Genomic DNA, 23008 nt, shown 5'->3' on the forward strand with positions numbered 1-23008 from the left:
AGAAGACTAGCTAGCTACATATAGGGATCATAACTTGTGTATCTCAATATGGAAATCACTTTTGTGTAATGATGTTACTGTATGTAAGATATTAACAATGGAGATGGTTGGCTTGTTTTACTAGTTAAGTCACGCGGGCTTGCAGGGAAATTTTTCCGAGGCGGAACTTCCGAATATGCCATATATAGGGCATGTGCACCAAGGGCATATTCGAGAAGTTCCGCCACGGAGATTTCCCAACCCTTTCCGCAACATTGTTAGAGGAGATGGAGTCTTCCACGGGCTTGCGGGAAAAAATTCCGAGTCGGAACTTCGGAAGATGCCATAGGGCTTGTGCACCAAGGGCATCTTCGACAAGTTCCGCCACGGAGATTTCCCAACCCTTTCCCCAACATTTGTTAGAGGAGATGGAGTCTTCCACGGGCTTGCGGGAAATTTTTCCCGTGGAGGAACTTCCGAAGATGCCATAGGGCGTGTGCACCAAGGGCATCTTCGACAAGTTCCGCCACGGGAGATTTCCCAACCCTTTCCTCCATCCATGGTGATGAAACTCTCCATCCATGTTGGCTTGTTGAGCTGCGTCCCATGGTGTATCGATGCTCCTTTTATAGGCAGAGCGTCCTTATCCTGCCGACAGCTTTAGTACCGGTTGTAGACACGAACCGGTACTAAAGGTTACCCACGCGTCCTTATCCCACCGACAGAGCGTCGTGCGCTACATACTTTATCTCATCGAGCAGGCGTCCTTATCCTGCCGACAGCTTTAGTACCGGTTGCACCCACCAACCGGTACTAAAGGTTACCCACGCGTCCTTATCCTGCCGACAGCTTTAGTACCGGTTGCACCCACCAACCGGTACTAAAGGTTACCCACGCGTCCTTATCCCACCGACGGGCGTCGTGCGCTACATACTTTATCTCATCGAGCGGGCGTCCTTATCCCGCCGACAGCTTTAGTACCGGTTGCACCCACCAACCGGTACTAAAGGTTACCCACGCGTCCTTATCCTGCCGACGACTTTAGTACCGGTTGCACCCACCAACCGGTACTAAAGGTTTGCCTCGATCTGTCTTCCCGCCTATTTTCTTCCCGCGCTTTCCACCGGTTCCCGCCTCTGTCTTCCCGCCATTTTTTCACTATATATATGTAGGCTTGGCCACCATTTACATATCACATCTAGACTCATATCTGCAAACCTCATCATTCTCTCCCATGGCTTCCATCGCATCTCTAACCCCCCGGGAGGCGGAGGCGCTTTGCGCCTCGAACTACCCCTGCCCGCCGGGCTACCGCGTCCCGACCGGCTGGTTGCTAAGCGTCGGAGGCGTACCGGTCCCTCCAGTCCCTCTAGGTGTGGCGCGCGAGATGGCCATCACGAACCACTACTACTTCGAGCTCACGCCGAGCAGGCGGAGGAATCCCCGGTGGCATCCCGACTACAGCCCGACTTGGGAAAGCTTCTTCATCAATCGGCGTGAGAGGGCGCTTGCCAGGCACGAGGAGGGCGGCCCGCCTCCTCCGAACTTCAACGAGGCCGGCCGTCGGCTGTGGTGGCGCGGCCGGACTCTCCAGGGCGTCATGGCCTACCGTGGCCCCCGCTGCGCTACCCTCGGTCCCAGCCCACGCGTGCTCACCCGCCGACGTTCGAGTACCGCGACCCCGATGCCAGCGACGATGATGACGGCGACTACGACGACTACAGTGGCGAGTACTACAGGGCTAGGCAGGAGTATGACTGAATGACTCCCCAGTAGAATTTGGTCATGTATCTTTAATTTTCAGTTAAGCTATGTACTTTTAATTCGAGTTCAATCGTAATAAAATTTCATTCCCGCCCTTTCTTTTCCCGCGCGGCGTCGTGGCCGGAAAGTTTCCCGCGCGACGTCGGGGCGGGAAAGTTTCCTGTGCGGACGGCGTCGTGGCGAGAGTAAAGAAAAGAAATAGAATAGAGAAAAGAAATAGAAAAGAAATAGAAAAGAAATAGAAAAGAAATAGAAAAGAAAGGAAAAAGAAAAGTAATAAAAAAATAAATAGAAAAGAAATAGAAAAGAAATAGAAAAAAATAAATAGAAAAGAAATAGAAAAGAAAGGAAAAAGAAAAGTAATAGAAAAAATAAATAGAAAAGAAATAGAAAAGAAATAGAAAAGAAAGGAAAAAGAAAAGTAATAGAAAAAATAAATAGAAAAGAAATAGAAAAGAAATAGAAAAAATAAATAGAAAAGAAATAGAAAAGAAAGGAAAAAGAAAAGTAATAGAAAAAATAAATAGAAAAGAAAGGAAAAAGAAAAGTAATAGAAAAAATAAATAGAAAAAATAAATAGAAAATAAAGAAAAAGAAACAGGAATAGAAAAGAAACAGAAAAAAAAAGAAAAGCAATAGAAAAAAGAAATAGAAAAGCAAAAGAAAAGAAACAGAAAATAAAAAGAAAAGAAACGAGAAAATAAAAAGAAAAGAAACGAAACAAAGAAAAGAAACAGGAAAGAAAAAGACAAGAAAAAGAAAAACAAAACAAGCAGCAAAAGAAAAACCCAAAAAAACCTTTGGTACGGGTTGTAACCACCAACGGTTACTAAAGACCTTTGTTACGGGTTGGTGTTACCAACCGTTACAAAAGGCCCCTCCCCTGTGTTAACTTAGGCGCGCGGGAGGGGAAATCCCCAAATCGACACTCTGCAACGCGCGCGCCACCGTACGTCCGAGCCACGCCGCCGTCCGCAGCCACGCCGCGCCGCCATCCGAGCCAAGCCGCGCCGCAGTTCGCACTCACGCCGTCGCCACGCCATCGCCGTCGTGCGCGTGCAGCAGCTCCCCGCGCCGGCAAGGTAAGCTTCTTCCCTCCCTCTCCACTCCGGCCGCAGTCGCCATCCCCTCCCCTTTCTCCTTCCCCTCGAGCGCTCGGCGCTCCCCTCACCGCGAAATCAGCCGCACACCGCAGCCACGCCGTCGCCACGCCTACGCCGTCGTCGTCGCCGTCGGACGCGCGTCTTCCTCCCTGCCGCGCGAGCACATCCCGGACGCGCTCTAGGTGCTCGATGAAATGCGGCGGCGCCGCGGCGGCGCAAGGGCAACGCGCTCGACGCCACCGCCGTCGGCCGGGTCAACGCCGCCGACCTCCCGTCCCCCGTCGCGCCCGGCGCCGCCGTGCGGCTCACGCTCGCCAAGGTCAAGGACGGGATGGAGGTCGCGCGGCTCGTGGAGGGGGTGCGCGAGGCCAGTAGGGCCGCCGCCGCGGAGGGGAAGGGCGCCGGGGTCAGCTTCGGGGGGACGCCAAGGTGGAGGAGGCCAAGGCCGCCCTCAGGCCCTTGCTCGACGACGTCATGGTGCTGGACTTCGTCGTCGACGCGCCGGCATTGCTTCGGTTTTGAGTGTGTTTTGTGCTGTCTATTAGGAGTAATAATGGTGAGGCCGTCGTTTGTGTCGTCGTCGTCGGTGTAGGGGTCGGGGTCGGCGGCCACCTTGGCGGACTCGACGGAGCGGCGGGTGGAGGGGTCCCGGAGCGAGCGGGTGGTGGTGGCGCAGGTGGATGTAGTTGGCGAGGTGCGCGTGGCCGCGGTGGTGGCCGCCGCCCGTGGCGGCGGCACGGTCCGGCACCGGCATTGCGGCGCCTGAATATCAGCGCCGAATCCCACCGGCCCTTGCGCTAGGCCATATCTGAGCATTTCGTTTCTATCTAGGCATTCTGCTACTTTTGCATAGATTGATTTTTTAGTTTACTTTCGGGAACATATTTATAATTTGGCTTGCACTCTGTCAGCTCAGCTAACAGAAACATAATAACACGTATCCTTCTCCACCTATATTTATGTTTATATTTGAATAAGTTTTTTGAACTATACTATGATACATACATAGTTCCATACTCCGAGTAGGAGTGGCGGTGGCGGAGGAGGAGGGGGAACGCCGAGTGTGTGGCGGTGGCGGTGGCGGAGGAGGAGGGGGATAGGGTTAGGGTTAGGGTTTTTTGCTTTCTTCATTTCAATTGTTATCCATGATGAATGAAATACAATTGCTTTCTTAATTTTGCAGTGACATTGAGGTATGGAGGACGGCACCTTCGTCCGAGATGAGGAGGGGGAAGAAGCGGTGCAGCGATTGATCTATGAGAGTGCCCGTGGTCCGGAACCCGACGATGGAGATGACAACGAGTACGCCGACTTTCTGAATGATTTTGGCGAGGGACTTGAGTCTGAACAAGTTAGAAAAGACAATGAAGTGTCCATCACAAACTCCGGCGAGGTGTATATCTATGTATCAATTAGTCTGTGTTCATCCCTAGATGCATTCATTTATTTGTATTGCACTTATTAACGAATAATTTTTTCTTTTAGCCTTCTGGATCATCGAGCAAGTCTGTTAGAACAAAACGAGGCCCGACGCGGGTGCTAAAGGGCGAGGGCAGGTTAGCCCTCACGGCATTCAAGGCTAATGGTGAACCAGTGGAGCCCAAGGAGTTTTGCCGCAAATTTACAAGTCAATCCGGAGTTATTGTTAGGGACCATGTACCGATCAGCATTCAAGAGTGGCATAAGCCGAAGAACCCGGAGAGTGGTGCTACTTATGTCAACGACAAAGATGAAAAAATTTCTTTGGGAAACGCTACTGACAAAGTTCAGCCTACCGGAAGACATGACGGAAGGCCAGAAGGATAAAGTCAAGGAATGGACATGGAAGAAGATGGCCATACAATTCCAGAGCTTCAAGAAAAATTTATGGGACAAATATAAGAATGAAGATCCAGTATTCGATGATAATACCGAAAATCTAGTGAAGATAAAAGATCACTGGGCCGCATTTAAGGAGTATAAGAAATCGTCTAAGTTTGTGTCCCGATCGAAGAAAAATACCGAAAATGCTGCAAAGAAGAAACTTCCGCATCATTTGGGGTCAGGTGGCTACAAGAGTGCCATTCCGAAGTGGACAGCGTTTGAGAATAAACTGATGGATCATGGAATCACTCCACAGAGACATGGGACTGGCCCGAACGGTCCAAGTTCGGTTGTTCGCTCATGGGGCAGGGTTGGACCCAAAGACAGGGTTGATCGTTGCGAAGGGAAAATGGAAGGAAAAAATTGAGGCAATTGTACCGAAGCTTGTAGATGCAATTGAAAAGGTCGAGAAAGGGAGAGTACATTCCCGATCGAGAGAATGACGAGTGACACTCGCTCTGGGAACCCCGAACATGTTGGACGGGTACGAGCTCGCCCAGGTCTCACCATGAAGGAAGCGTGGCCGGACAGCGCTGACACTTATAGAAGCCGTTCGCGAAAGAAGAAGAAGGACGCCGACATTGTAACGGAGTTGTTATCTAGGGTGGAGGCTCTTGAGAGAAATCGGAGGGCACCCGATCAGCCGCTGTTTCTACGGGATCCACAAGCCGATGCTGCCCCATCTCAGCGAAGAAGCAGTGTCGGTTCCTCGCATCTTGACGGATGTGGAGGAAGCTACCCGTGGATTATGTCACGGAGAAGACAGATTGCGAGCTACATATGTTAATCAGGACCGCGTACGGTAAGGTGGCGGTCGGCTATGTGTACCCAAGTGAAGATGGAGCAATGCACCATCATATGCCCATTCCACCTGGTTGTGTTAGGTGTCGGGGTGGATGAAGTTGTTTCGGGGTTTGAAAAAGTGGAGCTTGATATTCCTAGAGGTGAAGATGAGAGGACACTGGGCGATGTCAAGCACGGTTTCGCCCTATGGCCGAAGAAGTACGTCGTCCTTTTGCAAAGGCCACCGACTCCTACACATGAGCAGCAAATGCCATCGACTCCTCCTGGTGGCAGTCCTGGTGAGCAGCCAAGTCCACACCTACCTGAGAGGGACCCCAGCGTGAGTCCACCATCTCGAGATCCTCCGCGTAAGACAGCGTCCGTTAAGCGGAACGGTACGCCGCCTAGGAAGAAAGCTAGAAAGGAGAAACAACTGCCGCCTCCTGAGAAGTTACCTTGGGAAAAAACTCCAGAGGAAAACGCGGAGGCCGTTAAGGCCGAGGTGAAGAAATTTTTTGCACCGAAAGTGCAGAGATACCTTTCGAGAAGACACTAGATCGGGAGAAAGTTGTGCGTACCGTTGTCAATCTATATGACCCTGTACCATCGCCGCCATCCGACTATGCGCGTTCTATTGAAAGGTCGTATGACAAGATGATCGAGGCGACAAAACCCGTTAAATCGGGTATCGGGGAGATAAAAGGGATACACGGTGTCTACCAGCTCGGACAACAACCCGTTCAATCGGTCGCCCCTCTCAAGGTGTTTGACGGGAAGACCGTTCAAAGTTCTCGACAAGACGCAACTGATTACGCCTTAGCTGAACGAGCATATCAGTTTGTTCAAGGGAAAGATTTGGTCGAGAATCTCAGGAAGGTACCAACATGTATGCGTAACTTGCATTCGTGGTACCTTAAGGCCTCAAAGGAAGGGATCGAGACTATCATGGTGCGAGTTAGGGAAGAGCACTACTTCCAGGAGTACTGTGTGAACGTTGACTTCGCCGAACTCTTTCAGTTATACAATCTCCGGGCCCTCGACAAATCAATCATCAGTTGCTATTGTCTCTTAAGTGATTTATTTATTTAATTTGAGAAGTCGTTCATTGTCTGCAGATTATAATCTTTTGTGCGCTATATTATGCAGATCGAAGATGCTCGAATGCAAAAGGGACGATATCACAGACATTGGGTTCATTGACCCGAACACAATGCATGTCAAAACCATAGATGATCCCCTCTATAACAAGGATACACCGCAGACTTTGCTAAGGTTTTTGAAGCGACAACGTGACAAAAAGCTAATACTTTGGCCTTACAACTTCGAGTGAGTCTTACTGTCTTATAACACATTATATTTTGCTCACCGTATGTCAAAATTTTAACTAATGACTACATATTGAAACGTGCGTAGGTTTCACTTTATTCTTCTCGTCATCAATTTGGAAATTGGAGAAGTTGAAGTCTTGGACTCACTAACCAAAGAAAAGGATCTATACGTGTCTTGTTTTTTAATGCTCGAGAAGGTAATTTGAATTCTTATCGGTTTGTTTCGTTAATTTCCTGCTTTGAACTAATTGATGACTCTTTTATGCATTTTCTTTTGTCGAGCAGCGTATGGCAAACTTTCATCAAGGAAGATACGTCCCGTGAATGGCCACCGAAGCTGCGATGGCGTGCGAAAGTAAGTAGTACTACCTAGGTCCACACACCTTTCAATTATCATACTTGACTATTGTTTGATTGAATTATATTCTTGTAAAGAAATGCCCGCAACAACCTCCGGGGACCGATCTCTGTGGATTCTTCGTTTGCGAGTTCATCCGCAGAATTGTCAACGAGAGAACGAATAATGAGAGAAATAAAGAGGTACAAAAACAATCTTCACAAATTTGTTTTGTTATCATAAGTTGTGCCGAGTTTCAGTAATAGTTGTTTCATGTATTCATTTGTATCTTATTCTTTTATAGTTGGCAAGAAAGCGGAACAAGCTCTCAATCGATGACCGCTTCATAGCAATAGGCGAGGAATTGGCGGGATTTTTCCTTCGGGACGTCATACCACCACTCGCAGAGCACCACAATGAATGAAGATGTACATGTTACATATATCGTTGACTCGAAGAGTACCACTATGCTACATGTAATAGACATATATAGAGTACGCCTCGGAGAGCACCACTATGCATGAAGATCGATCTTCATGCATAGTGCTACTTAATTTGCGATCTCATGCAATAACATGTGTGTTATATTATATGCACCAACTTGCTATGCATCATCTTGATCTTCATGTACTACCTAAACCCAAACGCGTTTCTGGTGCATCGACGCGATATGAATCAAACCGATATCCCTAAACCTCTCCAAAACCCTAAAAAGCCAATTCTCTGCCGCGGCAGAGATTTGGGAAAATTCCCTGCCGCGGGGGGAACCTTTGGTACCGGTTCGTATTACCAACCGGTACCAAAGATCCTCAGCCCTGAGCTCTCCTGGTGGCCCACGTGGAGGCCCGTTTTATACCGGTTCGTAAGCAACCGGTACGAAAGGGGGGGGGGCTTTAGTGCCGAATAATTTGTACCGGTTGCAAAACCGGTACGAATGGCCCTCTGGAACCGGTATAGATGACCGTTTTTCTACTAGTGGATATGCAACATTTCGTGCAGGAAATATCATCGTGGCTATAGGTAATGCAAGAAAATATGTTGGACATAGAGTTAATCGCCTAGACCTAGTGGACATCTCAGAAGACACGATGAAGTGGTGAGTATGTAGCCATGATAAGGGAGGAAGGATAAGAAAGTAGGATACATTATATCACCAGAGATCCAAGACCACCAACATCATGCAAGGCCACTACACTTGGTCACTCTCAATCAGCCAATAAATAGACCCCGAGATGGCCAACAAGTTCATTCAATCATCAAGAAGATACTCGCAGCATACGATCAGCTGGGCAATGAGTTACATAGTGATGGGGGGTGGCTGCAGAGTGAACCTCCTGATCACCTTGCTCTTGATGTGTGCTTGCATTGCCACGGCGACGGTGGCCGGAGCAGAGTATGCCAAGTACCGTGATCCGAAGCAGCCCCTCAGTCGGCGGATCAGCGACCTGCTGGGGCGTATGACCCTCGCCGAGAAGATAGGTCAGATGTCACAGATTGAGCAGGCGAACGCTACCGCCGACATCATCAAGAAGTACTTCATCGGTACTCCCTCCATTCACAATTACTTCGCGTTTTGGGTTTGGTCAAGGTTAAACATTGTAAACTTTGATCAAATATTTATGGAAAAATATTAACATCTACAACATGAAATCTATATTATTAAAATCGTCATAAAGTATAGTTTCATATTATATTATTTGGTATTATGGATATTGAATTTTTTCTTATATTCTTGATCAAACTTTGCAAAACTTGACTTTGACTAAACCTATAAGGCGAACTAAATAAAAACGGAGGGAGTACCTATGTATGTGTCCATTTTCCGTACACACATGTACATTGTTCTTTTTATATTTGGCAAAAAAAATTACCCCTTCGCCTTCGAACCACCTCCTGCATGCAGGGAGCGTGGTGAGCGGCGCGGGCAGCGTACCGGCAGCGAACGCGCCGCCGGAGACATGGGTGGAGATGGTGAACGGGATGCAGAGGGGAGCATTGTCCACACGCCTCGGGATCCCCATTCTCTATGGCATCGATGCCGTGCATGGCGTCGGCAACGTGTATAAGGCAACCATCTTCCCGCACAATGTTGGCCTTGGCTGCACCAGGTAAAAATAATTATAGTATTACCATGTTCTAATTATTGAGACATATCTTACGACCGACCAGAATTTTTTTTAAAGGAATGCGGTAGGGGAAGGCTCTACAACGAATTGTTTTTAAAAATAATAAGAACCCAAATCTGCATCTGTGAGGAGTTGAACCTCGGTAGCTGGGTTGTACATCCACTTCCCTAACCAAGTGAGCTAGACTCACTTTTACGACCAACCAGCTTATCTGTATTGCATTTATTGTCTTTGTAATAATATATATAGTACATGTTTATATTGGACAAGTCTGTACACTCCGAATGTCATGTTGCAGTTTTCAGTAGTGGAACAAACAGTTCTACATCTATGTGTGACTACGTCTTCGTATTGAGCTTCAAACTTTCAACGAAATTTCCAAAATTTCGCAAATTTAGGTTGTGGCCGAACATTTTCCCTTTCGGAATATATCTCAGTTTGGTAGGAATTTGAGCAAGTAATCCTAGAGGATAATCACCCTGAAATAATTTAAATTTTCTGAAATTCAAACATGTTCTGACTGAAATACTTTCAGTGAGAATTGAAATTTTCCTTAAATAAAAAAATGCATTTATTGTTATGGTTTTAAACTGTCGATATAGTCATCGGTGACTTTCCATTTTGTTGCGTTTGTATTCCACTAGAATATCGTGTAAAACTATGGAAGATACACGTTTATGTTGTAAAAATATGAAATATGAAGGTTTAACTATACTCGTCGAAGTATTAGTATATTCCTATAGCATGCAATAGTTTTTCATGCAACTTTAATCATTCAACTTTTTTTTCCTCTCCACACAGTTTATGTGTATATAAGACGCTTTGCATGCATGCATCGCAAATTAATCGAAAAGTTGACAAACACCTTGCTGGTATCTCAAATTGTCATATATCTTGCTGAACACAATGTTCAAGTAAATTTCAAATGGTTTTAAAGATGTTTTCACAACTAAATGTGTGGTTGTAAAAATATGTACGCAGTATTGTGATTGCTAGATGGGTTTTTAGGACATCGCAAAAATGGTTGGATTAATTGGGACGTGGTTATTTGTTGATTGGTTGACCTAGACAATGTATAAGATTGTTTTGTGGGCAGCAAAAAATATATAGACAGTCATGTATATTGGCAATATTAGAACCAACAAAAGACTGGATTTCAAAACCGACAAAAATAAAACAAAAACCGAAGGACCAAACCGGCCTATAATAATCCCTATTTTTGCATTCAAACATATAACAACTCGGAAATAAACAAAATTGTTTGACACGAACTGAAGATGAAATTAGTATGACTAAGCGTACAACTTCCAGGGACCCAAAGCTAGCAAAGGAGATCGGAGCGGCAATTGCACTAGAAGTCCGGGCCACCGGGATTCCGTACGCTTTCGCTCCGTGCGCGGCGGTATGCAGAGATCCCCGGTGGGGTCGGTGCTACGAGAGCTTCAGCGAGGACCCTGACGTGGTGCAGCGGATGGTCACCGCCGTCATCTCCGGCCTCCAGGGCGAGGGCAGCCGTCCGGGCGAGTCCTTCGTCCCCGGCGGCGGGCAGCGCAAAGTCGCGGCGTGCGCCCTGCACTTCGTCGGCGATGGCGGCACGACCGATGGCGACAAACAGAACGGTACCTTCCACGAGCTGCTCAGGGTGCACATGCCGCCGTACTACAGCGCCGTCAGCCAGGGCGTCTCCACCGTCATGGTCTCCTTCACCAGTTGGCACGGGGTCAAGATGCACGCCAACCATTTCCTCCTCACCGAGTTCCTCAAAACCAGGCTCCAGTTCAAGGTAAGTAAACTCGGTGGTTCGTGCATGCAAATTTTCACTTAATTTACGCAGGTATTGTAGGGTTTTGTGATCTCGGATTGGGAAGGGATTGATAGGATCACGACTCCTGCACATGCTGACTACCTGCTGTCCATCGAGCTGGCGATCATGGCCGGTATTGATATGGTGAGTAAATTAAGGCTGACGATTCGTAGTGAAGTGCGATGTGAAAACAATTACAAGTGCTTGTTTCAGGTCATGATCCCGTACACGTACACGGAGTTCATCAACGGCCTGACGAAGCTGGTGAAGAACGGCCACATTCCGATGAGCCGGATCGACGACGCCGTGCGGCGTATCCTCCGTGTCAAGCTCACCGTTGGCCTGTTCGAGAGCCCCTACGGGAGCCGCAGCCTCGCCGGCGAGGTCGGCAAGAAGGAGCACCGCGAGCTGGCGAGGGAGTCCGTGAGGAGGTCCCTCGTCCTGCTCAAGAACGGCAAGGCCGGCGACAAGCCGCTGCTGCCGCTGCCCAAGAACGCCAAGGGAAGCATCCTGGTCGCCGGCAGCCACGCCGACGATCTCGGCAGTCAGTGTGGCGGATGGACTGTAACCTGGCAGGGCGTCGCCGGGAACAACCTGACCACCGGGACCACGATCCTCGGCGGCATCAGGCAGGCCGTGCAGGGCCACGGCACGGACGTGGTGTACTACGAGAAGCCCGACGCGGGATTCCTGCGGCGGAACAAGGACCACTTCGACTACGCCGTGGTCGTCGTCGGCGAGCCGCCCTACGCCGAGGCGTTCGGCGACAGCCTCAACCTGGCCATCCCGCCCCCAGGGCCCAGCTTGATCCGGGATGTGTGTGGCAGCGTCAGGTGCGTCGTGGTGGTGGTCGCCGGAAGGCCGCTGGTCGTCGAGCCGTGCCTGGACGCGGTCGACGCCCTCGTGGCGGCGTGGCTGCCGGGGACGGAGGGGCAGGGTGTGAGCGATGTGCTGTTCGGCGATTACGGGTTCACTGGGAAGCTTGCGCGGACGTGGTTCCGGAGAGTGGAGCAGCTGCCCATGAACATGGGAGACGCACACTACGATCCTCTGTTTCCCTTCGGGTTCGGGCTCGAGACACAGCCGCTGAAAGCATAGCATTTCCCTGATCCTCTGTTTGCTTTTTTGCTCGTCATTAGATTTGGAACCGGCGGGATATCCAAGTAGAAGATTCTTATTTTAAACTGGATTATTATAATACTATACTAGTTTTGTACTCTTCTTAATTAAAATAAATTGATTTTTAGCTTGTCATAACTTGTACTTCCTCGTTGGAGATGTTTTAGATTTATCTTTAGTCAAGCATTTAAAAGTTTAAATTTGACAAATCTATATAGATTGGAGTGAAGACGTAACAATGGAAGGTGCGGCTGAATCGCCTTCTTTTTCACGAGAGCTGAAGTTTATGGTTATAAAGAATTTTGGTTGAGAGTGGATATAGTGGACCGGGCGACATGTGAGCTTGGAAATGTGACCGCACAAGTTAGCCTCGTGATCTGTACCGTGATCTGTACCTGAATCATTGGAGAAATGCCCTGACCTGCAATATCTTGCCCGAATACAGCCGCGCGGATTTCTGGAACACGCTGCATCAACGGACCTGCAACCTAATCACAGAGTGCAATTTCTGGAACGACCTGGAGAGAAGTCCCTTGGTGGCGACTGGCGACATGCCGAGCATGGCGATATGCCGATCCCTTCGCCCTCCTCCTGAGATTACTACCCTTCCAATCTCTCCCCAAATCTGATTTTCCTGGAGTTGCTACTCCTTCCCATCTCTCCTTTGACCTTTCTCTTGATCCGTTCCTTCCCAAGAATAATCCCCTTTCCCGTATCAAGCAAGATCCACGAAAAATCCCCAAATCTTTACTCCCTCCTCCCTCTTGGTGAATAATAATCCTTCTCTTATCCGGATTCTTCTGCTGAGAGGAAGCTAACTTCCCGTCTTGCGTCGCCGCTCCTGCTCTAAGTCCTCTGTGGACTCGTCGTTCCTGCATCTGGAAAAGAGGCGGACCGCCCGCAATCCTTTGGGTGCTGCTAAAGCAGATAAAGGAGCGCCAGTTCGGCCTGTGGTTGCTGTTGCGGGAGTCCCATCCCCAGCAGCAGCCTGCGCCGGAGAAACTACTGCTGGTGGATTGGCTGGCTATCAGTATCAAGCCAAATCAACTGCTGCTGCTAGCCACAGTTCGGGTATCACTTGGGCCGCGGCGCCAGGGCCTATTTTGTCACCGCCATGAAGTTCATTGGCTGGAACTGCCAAGGCAAGGGCAGGAATCTCTTCAGCTCCACCAAAATGGAATACCTTGCTAGATTGATGATATCCACGGGAGCGCAGGTGACTTTTGTCTCCGAGACCAGAACATCTAGGTATAAGGCTTCTCAACTTAACACTCGTTTTAACACTGCTGGGAGTGTTGTTGTTCCATCTAATGGTCTCTCTGGTGGGCTATGGATGCTTTGGTCTGATGAAATTTCAGTGAAGTTCTCCAACCATTATGTCATCTTAGCTGTAATTGTACATCTGCCTACTAGTGTGGAGTTCGCTCTAGCTTGTGCCTATGGAGATCCCCACCATCGTGACACTAGGATGATCTGGGATCTTGTTTCTAATTTTGTGTCTGATAATCTTGGAAAGCCAGTGGTTTGTTTTGGTGATCTTAACAATATCATATGCGGTCTGGAAACTACCTCTATGAATGTAAATAAGCATCGCATGCGTACTTTCAATGAATGTAAACTACCTCTATGAATGTAAACTACCGAGCATGCATCCAAATTCTCGTACCCCTCACCGCGGTAGAGGATGCAGTCATTAGGGTATGCATGTATCTTCTGCACGTCTAATCCTAGAGGGTAGATAACCTTCTTTGCTTCGTACGTACTGGCAGGCAATTTGTTATTCTTTGGAAGCATATTCTTCATTATTTTTAGTAACTTCTCAAATCCCTTGTCAGATAAACCATTCTCTGCCATCCATTGCAACAATTCCAGTGTGCTACCCAGCTTTTTCTGGCCATCTTTGCAATTTGGGTACAACAATTTTTTGTGATCCTCTAACATCTGCTCGAACTTCAACCTCTCCTTTTTCAGTTTCACAGTCTCTCTTTGCATCAACAATGGCAGGACCAAGATTATCAGCGGGCTCATCTGATGCCTCTTGATCTTCAGCTTCCCCCGTTGCAGTATCACCGTATTCAGGGAACATAGGATAGTTGTCATCATCATCTTCTTCTTCATTGTCTTCCATCATAAGCACTCTTTCTCCGTGCTTGGTCCAACAATTATAGCTGGGCATGAAACCGGACCGAAGCAGGTGGGTGTGAAGGATTTGCGAGGAAGAGTAATCCTTCTTATTCTGACAGATACCACATGGACAACACATAAAACCATCCCGATTGTTTGCCTCAGCCACACCGATAAAATAATGCAGGCCCGTAATGACCTCGGCAATGCGTCGGTCACCGTACATCCATTGCCTGCTCATCTGATCATATAATTAAGTATATCAAAAACCATTACAGAACATCATGAATATATAGAGACGCAATGTACATTGACACATGCATTTTATCAATGACAGATGAAAGGATAAAGTTGGTAACCTCGATCGAGGAGGAAAAAAAAAGAGGAGAAAGCTTAAGTGTGGCTCAAGCACTTCATATCATGTTTGTTTTGTGTGAACTCATGTAGCACCATGCTCTCAGGCATTTCATCAAGCACCTCTTGTGCATAGAGGGGAAAAACAAAGAAGCATAACCACTTGTGCCTAAGAAGGGAAAAAAAACCAGCTCACACACAAGCTGATCGGGTTGGGGGGTATATATATAGGAACATGGACCTTTAGTACCGGTTGGAGACACCAACTGGGACTAAAGGGTTTCGCGCCTGCCCCGTGTGCAACACCTTTAGTCCTGGTTGGTGTCTCCAACCGGGACTAAAGGTGCTCGCGCCTGCCGCAACCTGCCGCCTACCTCCTGTTTGGACCGGGACTAATGCTGGCCGTGCCCCGTGCAGCGTCCGAGCCATTGGAACCTTGATGATATTGTGATGACATAACGTAGGCTCACCTAGCCGAAGAACAAGAAAGCGGGAGGAGGCCGAGGCCAATTCTCAGCGAATGGAGGAGTGGTTGGCTCAGCAGCAGTAGATGATGGAGGTCATGGCACAGAGGTTCGCAGCCTATGATTCCTGCTTCGCGGTAAGTTCTTGCTCATAATAGTTAAGACGAATTCTGAACTCCATTCATCTTGTGAGAACATGTAAACCTTACCTGCGCAAGTTGGATTTGCAGGCCTGTGAGGATACGAGCGGCGCGCCTCCGCAAGGTCCTCTTCGTCCTTTTAGCTTCGTCTTGGTAAGTTGTCTTGCGTATTTTCAATCATTCATCTTATTGTCTACTGTTTATTGTCTCATGCTCATTTTTTTCCATGTTGTAGGGACATCCATCGGCTGGATCCAACAATGTGTTGGTCGCTCAGTCTCCATATCTGGATGAAAGCCCAATGACACCTACCACGGCTTCTCAGCCTCTCCCCCACACTTCGACCGCCAAGAGGCAACTGTGACTGCAGGTTAGTTCTCCTTGTAAGCTCGTACTAGTGCTTCTCGACTGTTTGCATTTAAACTTGTAACTAATGCTTGTGATACTCATCTTGTAACTTATGCAAGTAGATGGAAAACCAAACCCTAGTATATTTAGTCTTTTAACTTGTACGAATTTGAACTTGTAAAAATCATGTTTATTCTTTTAACTTATAAACATTCGGAACTTGTGAAAACACGGTAAAAATCATGTGACCATTCTCCTATATTTACTCTCATAAATTCTAGCCAAAAAAGATGCACAAGATAAGTATTGCATCGCGGACGCCTTCGATGATGGACGATATCTTACGAGTGTTGGAGCTCATTGCCTTGTCTATTTGGTTATACACTTGTGAATTTTAATCCATGACTATGCTCAATGACTTGTACGGAGCTCTATGTACTTGTTTGTGATGTACTTGATGAATTTGGGTGATAGATAGTTGTGTATGCGCCTTTACTTGTCGGTTATATGGATATTGGTGAATCTGGTATATTTATATGCCTCTATATGTCATATATGTTTTGAACTGCAGGGATGTTCAAAAAACAAACCAACAATTAAAAAAGGGTTGTTTACAGAGTGTAATACTCGGCAAAGTCTCTTTTACATTCGGCAAAGGTTCCATGTATCAGCATCCTGTGAGACCAGGCATTTGGTCTGGCCAAATGGTCACCCCGGCAAAGTTTTTTCCGAGTGTCTTTTTTGGCACACGGCAATGTTTTTGGGGTTTGCCGACTGTCGTACACGTACACACGGCAATGTTTTTGGTGTTTGCCGGGTGTCGTCAGAAATGCACACGGCAAAAAGCTCTGAAGTTTTCCGTGTGTCTTGGAAATACACTCGGCAAACCCTTTGCCACGTGGCTTCTCCGTTTGCGGCGTCTCCCCGTCAAGTCACTTTTTTTTGCCGACAGGGGCAAAAAGGCACTCGGCAAACTGTTTGCCGAGTTCCGAAGCAAATACACTCGGCAAATCAGTTCCGAGGCAAATACACTCGGCAAAAAGGGTTTGCCGAGGTAATATTTGCCGAGCCCCCTTTGTCGAGTGTAACACTCGGCAAAGAGGTTGCCGAAAATCCGGTAGTGAATGCCCGTCCGGGGGCAGGCAATGCCAAGCATAATCTAGGCCACCACTGATCTTACGCAGAAAAGGATTCAAAAAATTCGATCTTCCCATCTCTAGTAAAGCTAGAAAATCTAATTTATAATCTCGGACTGTATCATTAATAAACCGATGTTTGGCCGGATCAACCAGGCCTTGGCTATTCCGACCTCGAGAGGCGTGCCTTCTATCTCCAGATACGAGGGGTTTAATCTTAACCGTTCAGGCAACCGATGTACCCCTTATCAGATGACCCGTCTGATCATCCGAACACCCATCCTCATCATCGGCAAGATCACTACCAAGATTACGAAGCTTTGGTATGGATGAACCATGGGGACCGTCTTCCCCTCGGTCGGCCATGGTGACGGATTTTTCCAACATGACAACCATTCTGTCAACTTCCAATTTTTTAATAACACCAATAGATTTAATAATTTCATTTTCATTTTGCCTGAGTGAAACTCCTAGTTTAGCAGCTCTAGAAACAACAACATTATCTAGAATTGATAAAACTGAAAAAAACAGAATTTAAAGACTTGCCGTAAGCGATCTCGGCATCTGGCAAGTCGCATTGCCGGCTCCATTTGCGTATCGTCCGCACTGGGTTGAGTGGGAATACGTGCACTAATCCTTCGGCCCGACGCCTGAACATCAAGAATCCTACCGATGGCAATGGCTACAGCTTTTGTTGTTGTAGATGGAATTGCGTGGACCGAAGCTGTGCGCGGTGGCGTCGCGTCGGCCCGCTCGACCTCAACGAGCTCGGCGACTATGATCGTGGAGAAGATGCTGCCAGAGTAACCACACAATACGGCGCGGTTACCGGCAAACTTGGCGGCGACGTCTGCGTCATGCTGCAGTGCCACAACAGCAAGGACCCCAGGAGCCTATGGCCGTGGCGAAGCCGCGTTCGCCGGTCGATCTCCCGCGTGGTGTTGTGCATCCGACCTCAGGCGCGCTGTTGCCTCGGTGTAGCGAGCGGCGACGTGGGGCACGTCACACATGTGGATGCCACCTGCGTGTACCCCACATGGCATACCGGAGCATACCGGCATGGTGGTGGTGATGAAGTCCGGGTGACCACCCTTGGCGGCACCAAACCAGCAGCGAGCTCCATGTCCTGTTCCTTCACCATGTCCGCCCGGAGACGATGCGACATCAGCATTGAAGAACCATTTGGTTCGGTATGCACCACATTGAAGAACTTGTGCTGTCTTTTCTCTTATTCAACTTCTCAAACACAAACTGGTTACATATATAGCTTTATATATAACACACGCGCACACACATGGTCAAGGCCACAACTACTTGATCCACTATTCACTCGGCACTAGCTACACACACGCACACGTTGAGTCACTACCAAGTCTGTAGAGTAGGAGCTAGTCCACAACAGCACCATACACATGCATCGATCCGCTTCTTGCTCCACGTCCAACTACTCGCTGACTTAGCTGCTGGAACTACACTTCACACGTGCAAAACCCACACGCAGCCTAAACTAAACACACAATCAGCTTGCATGTGTACACGATCACATATCTATGTGCACACACCGCCGCAGCCTCAAGTTTTATGACTCAACTACATGCATGAATTATATCTAAATATCTGAACTTAGTACTAACAACAAGATTAGTTCCAACACCTTTAAACACGAAGTCCCTCTACTCTGGAATAAAATCTGGGTGTGTGATGGATATCAAATCACGCACAACCCCATATTGGCGAGTAAAAGGCATGTCTATTATTTTGTTTTTCCAAGGAGAGTTCGAAGGCCACACCGATCTAAATAATCCCCTTTCAGATGCGGTGGTACTCCACCAATGCGAACCCATGTGTCATGTAAATGCAATTTAGCCTAAACTGCAGATTGTACTTCCTCAAAAATGATAGCTACTTCCTCCTGGAACTCATCCTGTAAGGCTACGGCACCAATACGCACCCTTCTTATAAATTCTAGTTTTGAAGGAAATTGTACTCTGAACATATTCTCAGCATGTGGTCTCACATCTGATAACATATCTATAAATTTTGTAGTTTATTATATTAATATCCAATATACTCCCTCCGTTCCTCCGAATTTTGACAAATCTGAGACATCTTTCATGGGACGGAGGGAGTATTTGCAACATATATGTGAAAGATTGCTGCACTAGCCAATTGAACCAAAAGTCCGAACTGATGGAAAGAGACTAGGCAGTGTATTTATATTCAACACTCCCCCTCACGTCTAGGCTATTTTAGTCCTTAGCGTGGGTTCGGTGCGGGCCGCAGAATCTTTTTTCTTTTGTTTTTAAAACTGCGTGAGCAGGGTCTTGAACTTGAGACCTCTTGGCTCTGATACCAAGTTAGCAATCTGGGTAGAACGAGTGCCTTTGCCTCGGCCTCGGTTACGTGTTTATAGTATTGGAAAACGTACAGAGTTTGTTACAGGGAGATTACAAAGAGATTGTACCGGATACGGTACAAACAATATAAAAACTGAAAATATATTCTAACAATATGAACATCCCACCATTGTTTTTAAGGATTTACGGGATTTCCCACGAAGTCCCATTATTTTGGTGTCTCACTCTGCAAAACGGGAAACACCGATTTTTCGTATTTTGGACTTTCAGGAAACTTTTGGACGTCAATTGATGCAAGAATTTTTCCCACATCATTTTTTTATGGAAAATGAAGACTTTGAGATCAAGCCTGACACCTGGAGCCACCCGGGGCTCCAGATAGCTTCCATAACGTGGCCCACAGGCCCAACCGCGCCATGGGAGAGATCTGGACCCTCGGGCATCCGATCGACCTCAATTCAACGCCCACGCTTCTGTTTTGACCTAAAATTGACCATATATATACCTTCGTTTTAGAAACTTTTCCTGACAGACGACACTACGATGCGAAACACAAAAAAAGAGAGAGAAGAGCGCCGCTATCGAAGATTTGTGGGGGAAACGCCGCCGGATTCTCTCCCGGTTGCGTCTCCGACTCCTCGAACGTCATCACCATCACCTCCTTGATGAGCAGCGAGTAGTCCATGCTGATGCCGCGGGAGTTGCAACGGCGCCAGAAAGTAGCTTCCTTGTGACGGTAAAGTACTCGTCCGTTGGGAACCCCAAGAGGAGGTGTGATGCGTACAGCAGCAAGTTTTCCCTCAGTAAGAAACCAAGGTTTATCGAACCAGTAGGAGTCAAGGAACACGTGAAGGTTGTTGGTGAAGGAGTGTAGTGCGGCGCAACACCAGGGATTCCGGCGCCAACGTGGAACCTGCAAACCACAATCAAGATACTTTGCCCCAACTTAACAATGAGGTTGTCAATCTCACCGGCTTGCTGAAAACAAAGGATTAATCGTATGGTGTGGAGAATGATGTTTGTTTGCAAAGAACAGCAGAGAACAATGATTGCAGTAGGTTGTATTTCAGATGTAAAAGAATGGACCGGGGTCCACAGTTCACTAGTGGTGTCTCTCCAATAAGATAAATAGCATGTTGGGTGAACAAATTACAGGTGGGCAATTGACAAATAGAGAGGGCATAACAATGCACATACATATCATGATGACTACTATGAGATTTACTTAGGGCATTACGACAAAGTACATAGACCGCTATCCAGCATACATCTATGCCAAAAAAGTCCACCTTCGGGTTAGCATCCGCACCCCTTCCAGTATTAAGTTGCAAACAACAGACAATTGCATTAAGTATGGTGCGTAATGTAATCAACACAAATATCCTTAGACAAAGCATTGATGTTTTATCCCTAGTGGCAACAGCACATCCACAACCTTAGAACTTTCTATCACTGTTCCAAATTCAATGGAGGCATGAACCCACTATCGAGCATAAATACTCCCTCTTGGAGTTACAAGTATCAACTTGGCCAGAGCCTCTACTAGCAACGGAGAGCATGCAAGATCATAAACAACACATATATGATAGATTGATAATCAACTTGACATAGTATTCCATATTCATCGGATCCCACCAAACACAACATTTAGCATTACAAATAGATGATCTTGATCATGATAGGCAGCTCACAAGATCTAAACATGATAGCACAAGAGGAGAAGATAACCATCTAGCTACTGCTATGGACCCATAGTCCAAGGATGAACTACTCACGCATCAATCCGGAGGCGGGCATGATGATGTAGAGTCCTCCGGTGATGATTCCCCTCTCCGGCAGGGTGCCGGAGGTGATCTCCTGAATCCCCCGAGATGGGATTGGCGGTGACGGCGTCTCTGGAACTTTTCTCATATCGTGGCTCTCGGTACTAGGGTTTTCGCGACGAAGGCTTTAAGTAGGCGGAAGGGCAGAGTCGGAGGAGGCACGGGGGCCCCACCCCACAGGCCGGTGCGGGCCCCTCCTTGGCCGCGCCGCCTTGTGGTGTCGGCCCCTCGTGGCCCCACTTCGTATCCTCTTCGGTCTTCTGGAAGCTTCGTGGAAAAATAAGACCCTGGGCTTTTGTTTAGTCCAATTCCGAGAATATTTCCTGTGTAGGATTTCTGAAACCAAAAACAGCATAAAACAGCAACTGGCTCTTCGGCATCTTGTTAATAGGTTAGTGCCGGAAAATGCATAAAAATGATATAAAGTGTGTATAAAACATGTGAGTATCATCATAAAAGTAGCATGGAATATAAGAAATTATAGATACGTTTGAGACGTATCAAGCATCCCCAAGCTTAGTTCCTACTCGCCCTCGAGTAGGTAAATGATAACAAGGATAATTTCTGAAGTGACATGCTATCATAATCTTGATCAATACTATTGTAAAGCATATGAGATGAATGAAGTGATTCGAAGCAATGGTAAAGACAATAATTAAACAACTGAATCATATAGCAAAGACTTTTCATGAATAGTACTTTCAAGACAAGCATCAATAAGTCTTGCATAGGAGTTAACTCATAAAGCAATAAATCCTTAGTAGAAAGTTTTGAAGCAACACAAAGGAAGATATAAGTTTCAGCAGTTGCTTTCAACTTCAACATGTATATCTCATGGATGATTGTCAACACAAAGTAATATGATGAATGCAAATAAGCAAGTATGTAGGAATCAATGCACACAGTTGACACAAGTGTTTGCTTCTAAGATGGAAAGAATTAGGTAAACTGACTCAACATAAAGTAAAAAAAGGCCCTTCGCAGAGGGAAGCATGGATTGCTATATTTGTGCTAGAGATTTTATTTTGAAAACATGGAAACAATTTTGTCAACGGTAGTAATAATTCATATGTGTTATGCATAAGACATCCTATAAGTTGCAAGCCTCATGCATAGAATACCAATAGTGCTCGCACCTTGTCCTAATTAGCTTGGATTTCCATGGATTCTCATTGCATTGCATATGTTTCAACCAAGTGTCACAAAGGGGTACCTCTATGCCGCCTGTACAAAGGTCTAAGGAGAAAGTTCGCATTGGATTTCTCGCTTTTGATTATTCTCAACTTAGACATCCATACCGGGACAACATAGACAACAGATAATGGACTCCTCTTTAATGCATAAGCATTCAACAACAGATAATATTCTCATAAGAGATTGAGGATTGTTGTCCAAACTGAAACTTCCACCATGGATCATGACTTTAGTTAGCGGCCCAATGTTCTTCTCTAACAATATGCATACTCAAACCATTTGATCATGATAAATCACCCTTACTTCAGACAAGACGAACATGCATAGCAACTCACATGATATTCAACAAAGGTGAAATAGTTGATGGCGTCCCCAGAAACATGGTTACCGCTCAACAAGCAACTTATAAGAAATAAGATACATAAGCTACATATTCAATACCTCAATAGTTTTTAAGCTATTTTTCCCATGAGCTATATATTGCAAAGACAAAGAATGGAATTTTAAAGGTAGCACTCAAGCAATTTACTTTGGAATGGCAGAGAAATACCATGTAGTAGGTAGGTATGGTGGACACGAATGGCATAGGTTTTGGCTCAAGGATTTGGATGCACGAGAAGTATTCCCTCTCAATACAAGGCTTTAGGCTAGCAAGGTTGTTTGAAGCAAACACAAGTATGAACCGGTACAGCAAAACTTACATAAGAACATATTGCAAGCATTATAAGACTCTACACTGTCTTCCTTGTTGTTCAAACACCTTAACCAGAAAATATCTAGACTTTTAGAGAGACCAATCATGCAAACCAAATTTCAACAAGCTCTACAGTAGTTCTTCATTAATGGGTGCAAGGTACATGAT

The 23008-nt window shown here is 46.7% G+C and overlaps 1 protein-coding gene across 3 annotated transcripts; it reads left to right on the forward strand.

Moving 5' to 3' along the window:
• The first annotated feature begins 8353 nt into the window (after positions 1 to 8353).
• LOC127314089 (uncharacterized) lies at positions 8354 to 12344 on the forward strand. 3 transcript variants are annotated; one of them, XM_051344561.2, is made up of 5 exons: positions 8354 to 8699; positions 9061 to 9265; positions 10595 to 11066; positions 11127 to 11231; positions 11301 to 12344. In XM_051344561.2, the coding sequence occupies exons 1-5, from the start codon at positions 8390 to 8392 to the stop codon at positions 12183 to 12185; spliced, it is 1977 nt and encodes a 658-aa protein (XP_051200521.1). In that variant the 5' UTR covers positions 8354 to 8389; the 3' UTR covers positions 12186 to 12344. The 3 variants fall into 3 exon arrangements, with proteins under 3 accessions (XP_051200521.1, XP_051200522.1, XP_051200523.1); XM_051344562.2 differs by having other exon boundaries at positions 8354 to 8636; XM_051344563.2 differs by having other exon boundaries at positions 8554 to 8688.
• The last annotated feature ends 10664 nt before the right edge of the window (positions 12345 to 23008 follow it).

Source organism: Lolium perenne, chromosome 7 (genome assembly GCF_019359855.2).
Source record: "Lolium perenne isolate Kyuss_39 chromosome 7, Kyuss_2.0, whole genome shotgun sequence".
NCBI lineage: Eukaryota > Viridiplantae > Streptophyta > Magnoliopsida > Poales > Poaceae > Lolium > Lolium perenne.

Excerpts from the sequence above, each read along its gene's own strand:
- LOC127314089 (XM_051344561.2), top strand. The coding sequence starts at position 8,390 with ATGGCCAACAAGTTCATTCAATCATCAAGAAGATACTCGCAGCATACG. Across the intron at positions 9,266-10,594 it reads GTTGGCCTTGGCTGCACCAG|GGACCCAAAGCTAGCAAAGG; the intron begins GTAAAAATAATT and ends TACAACTTCCAG. Across the intron at positions 11,067-11,126 it reads AAACCAGGCTCCAGTTCAAG|GGTTTTGTGATCTCGGATTG; the intron begins GTAAGTAAACTC and ends CAGGTATTGTAG.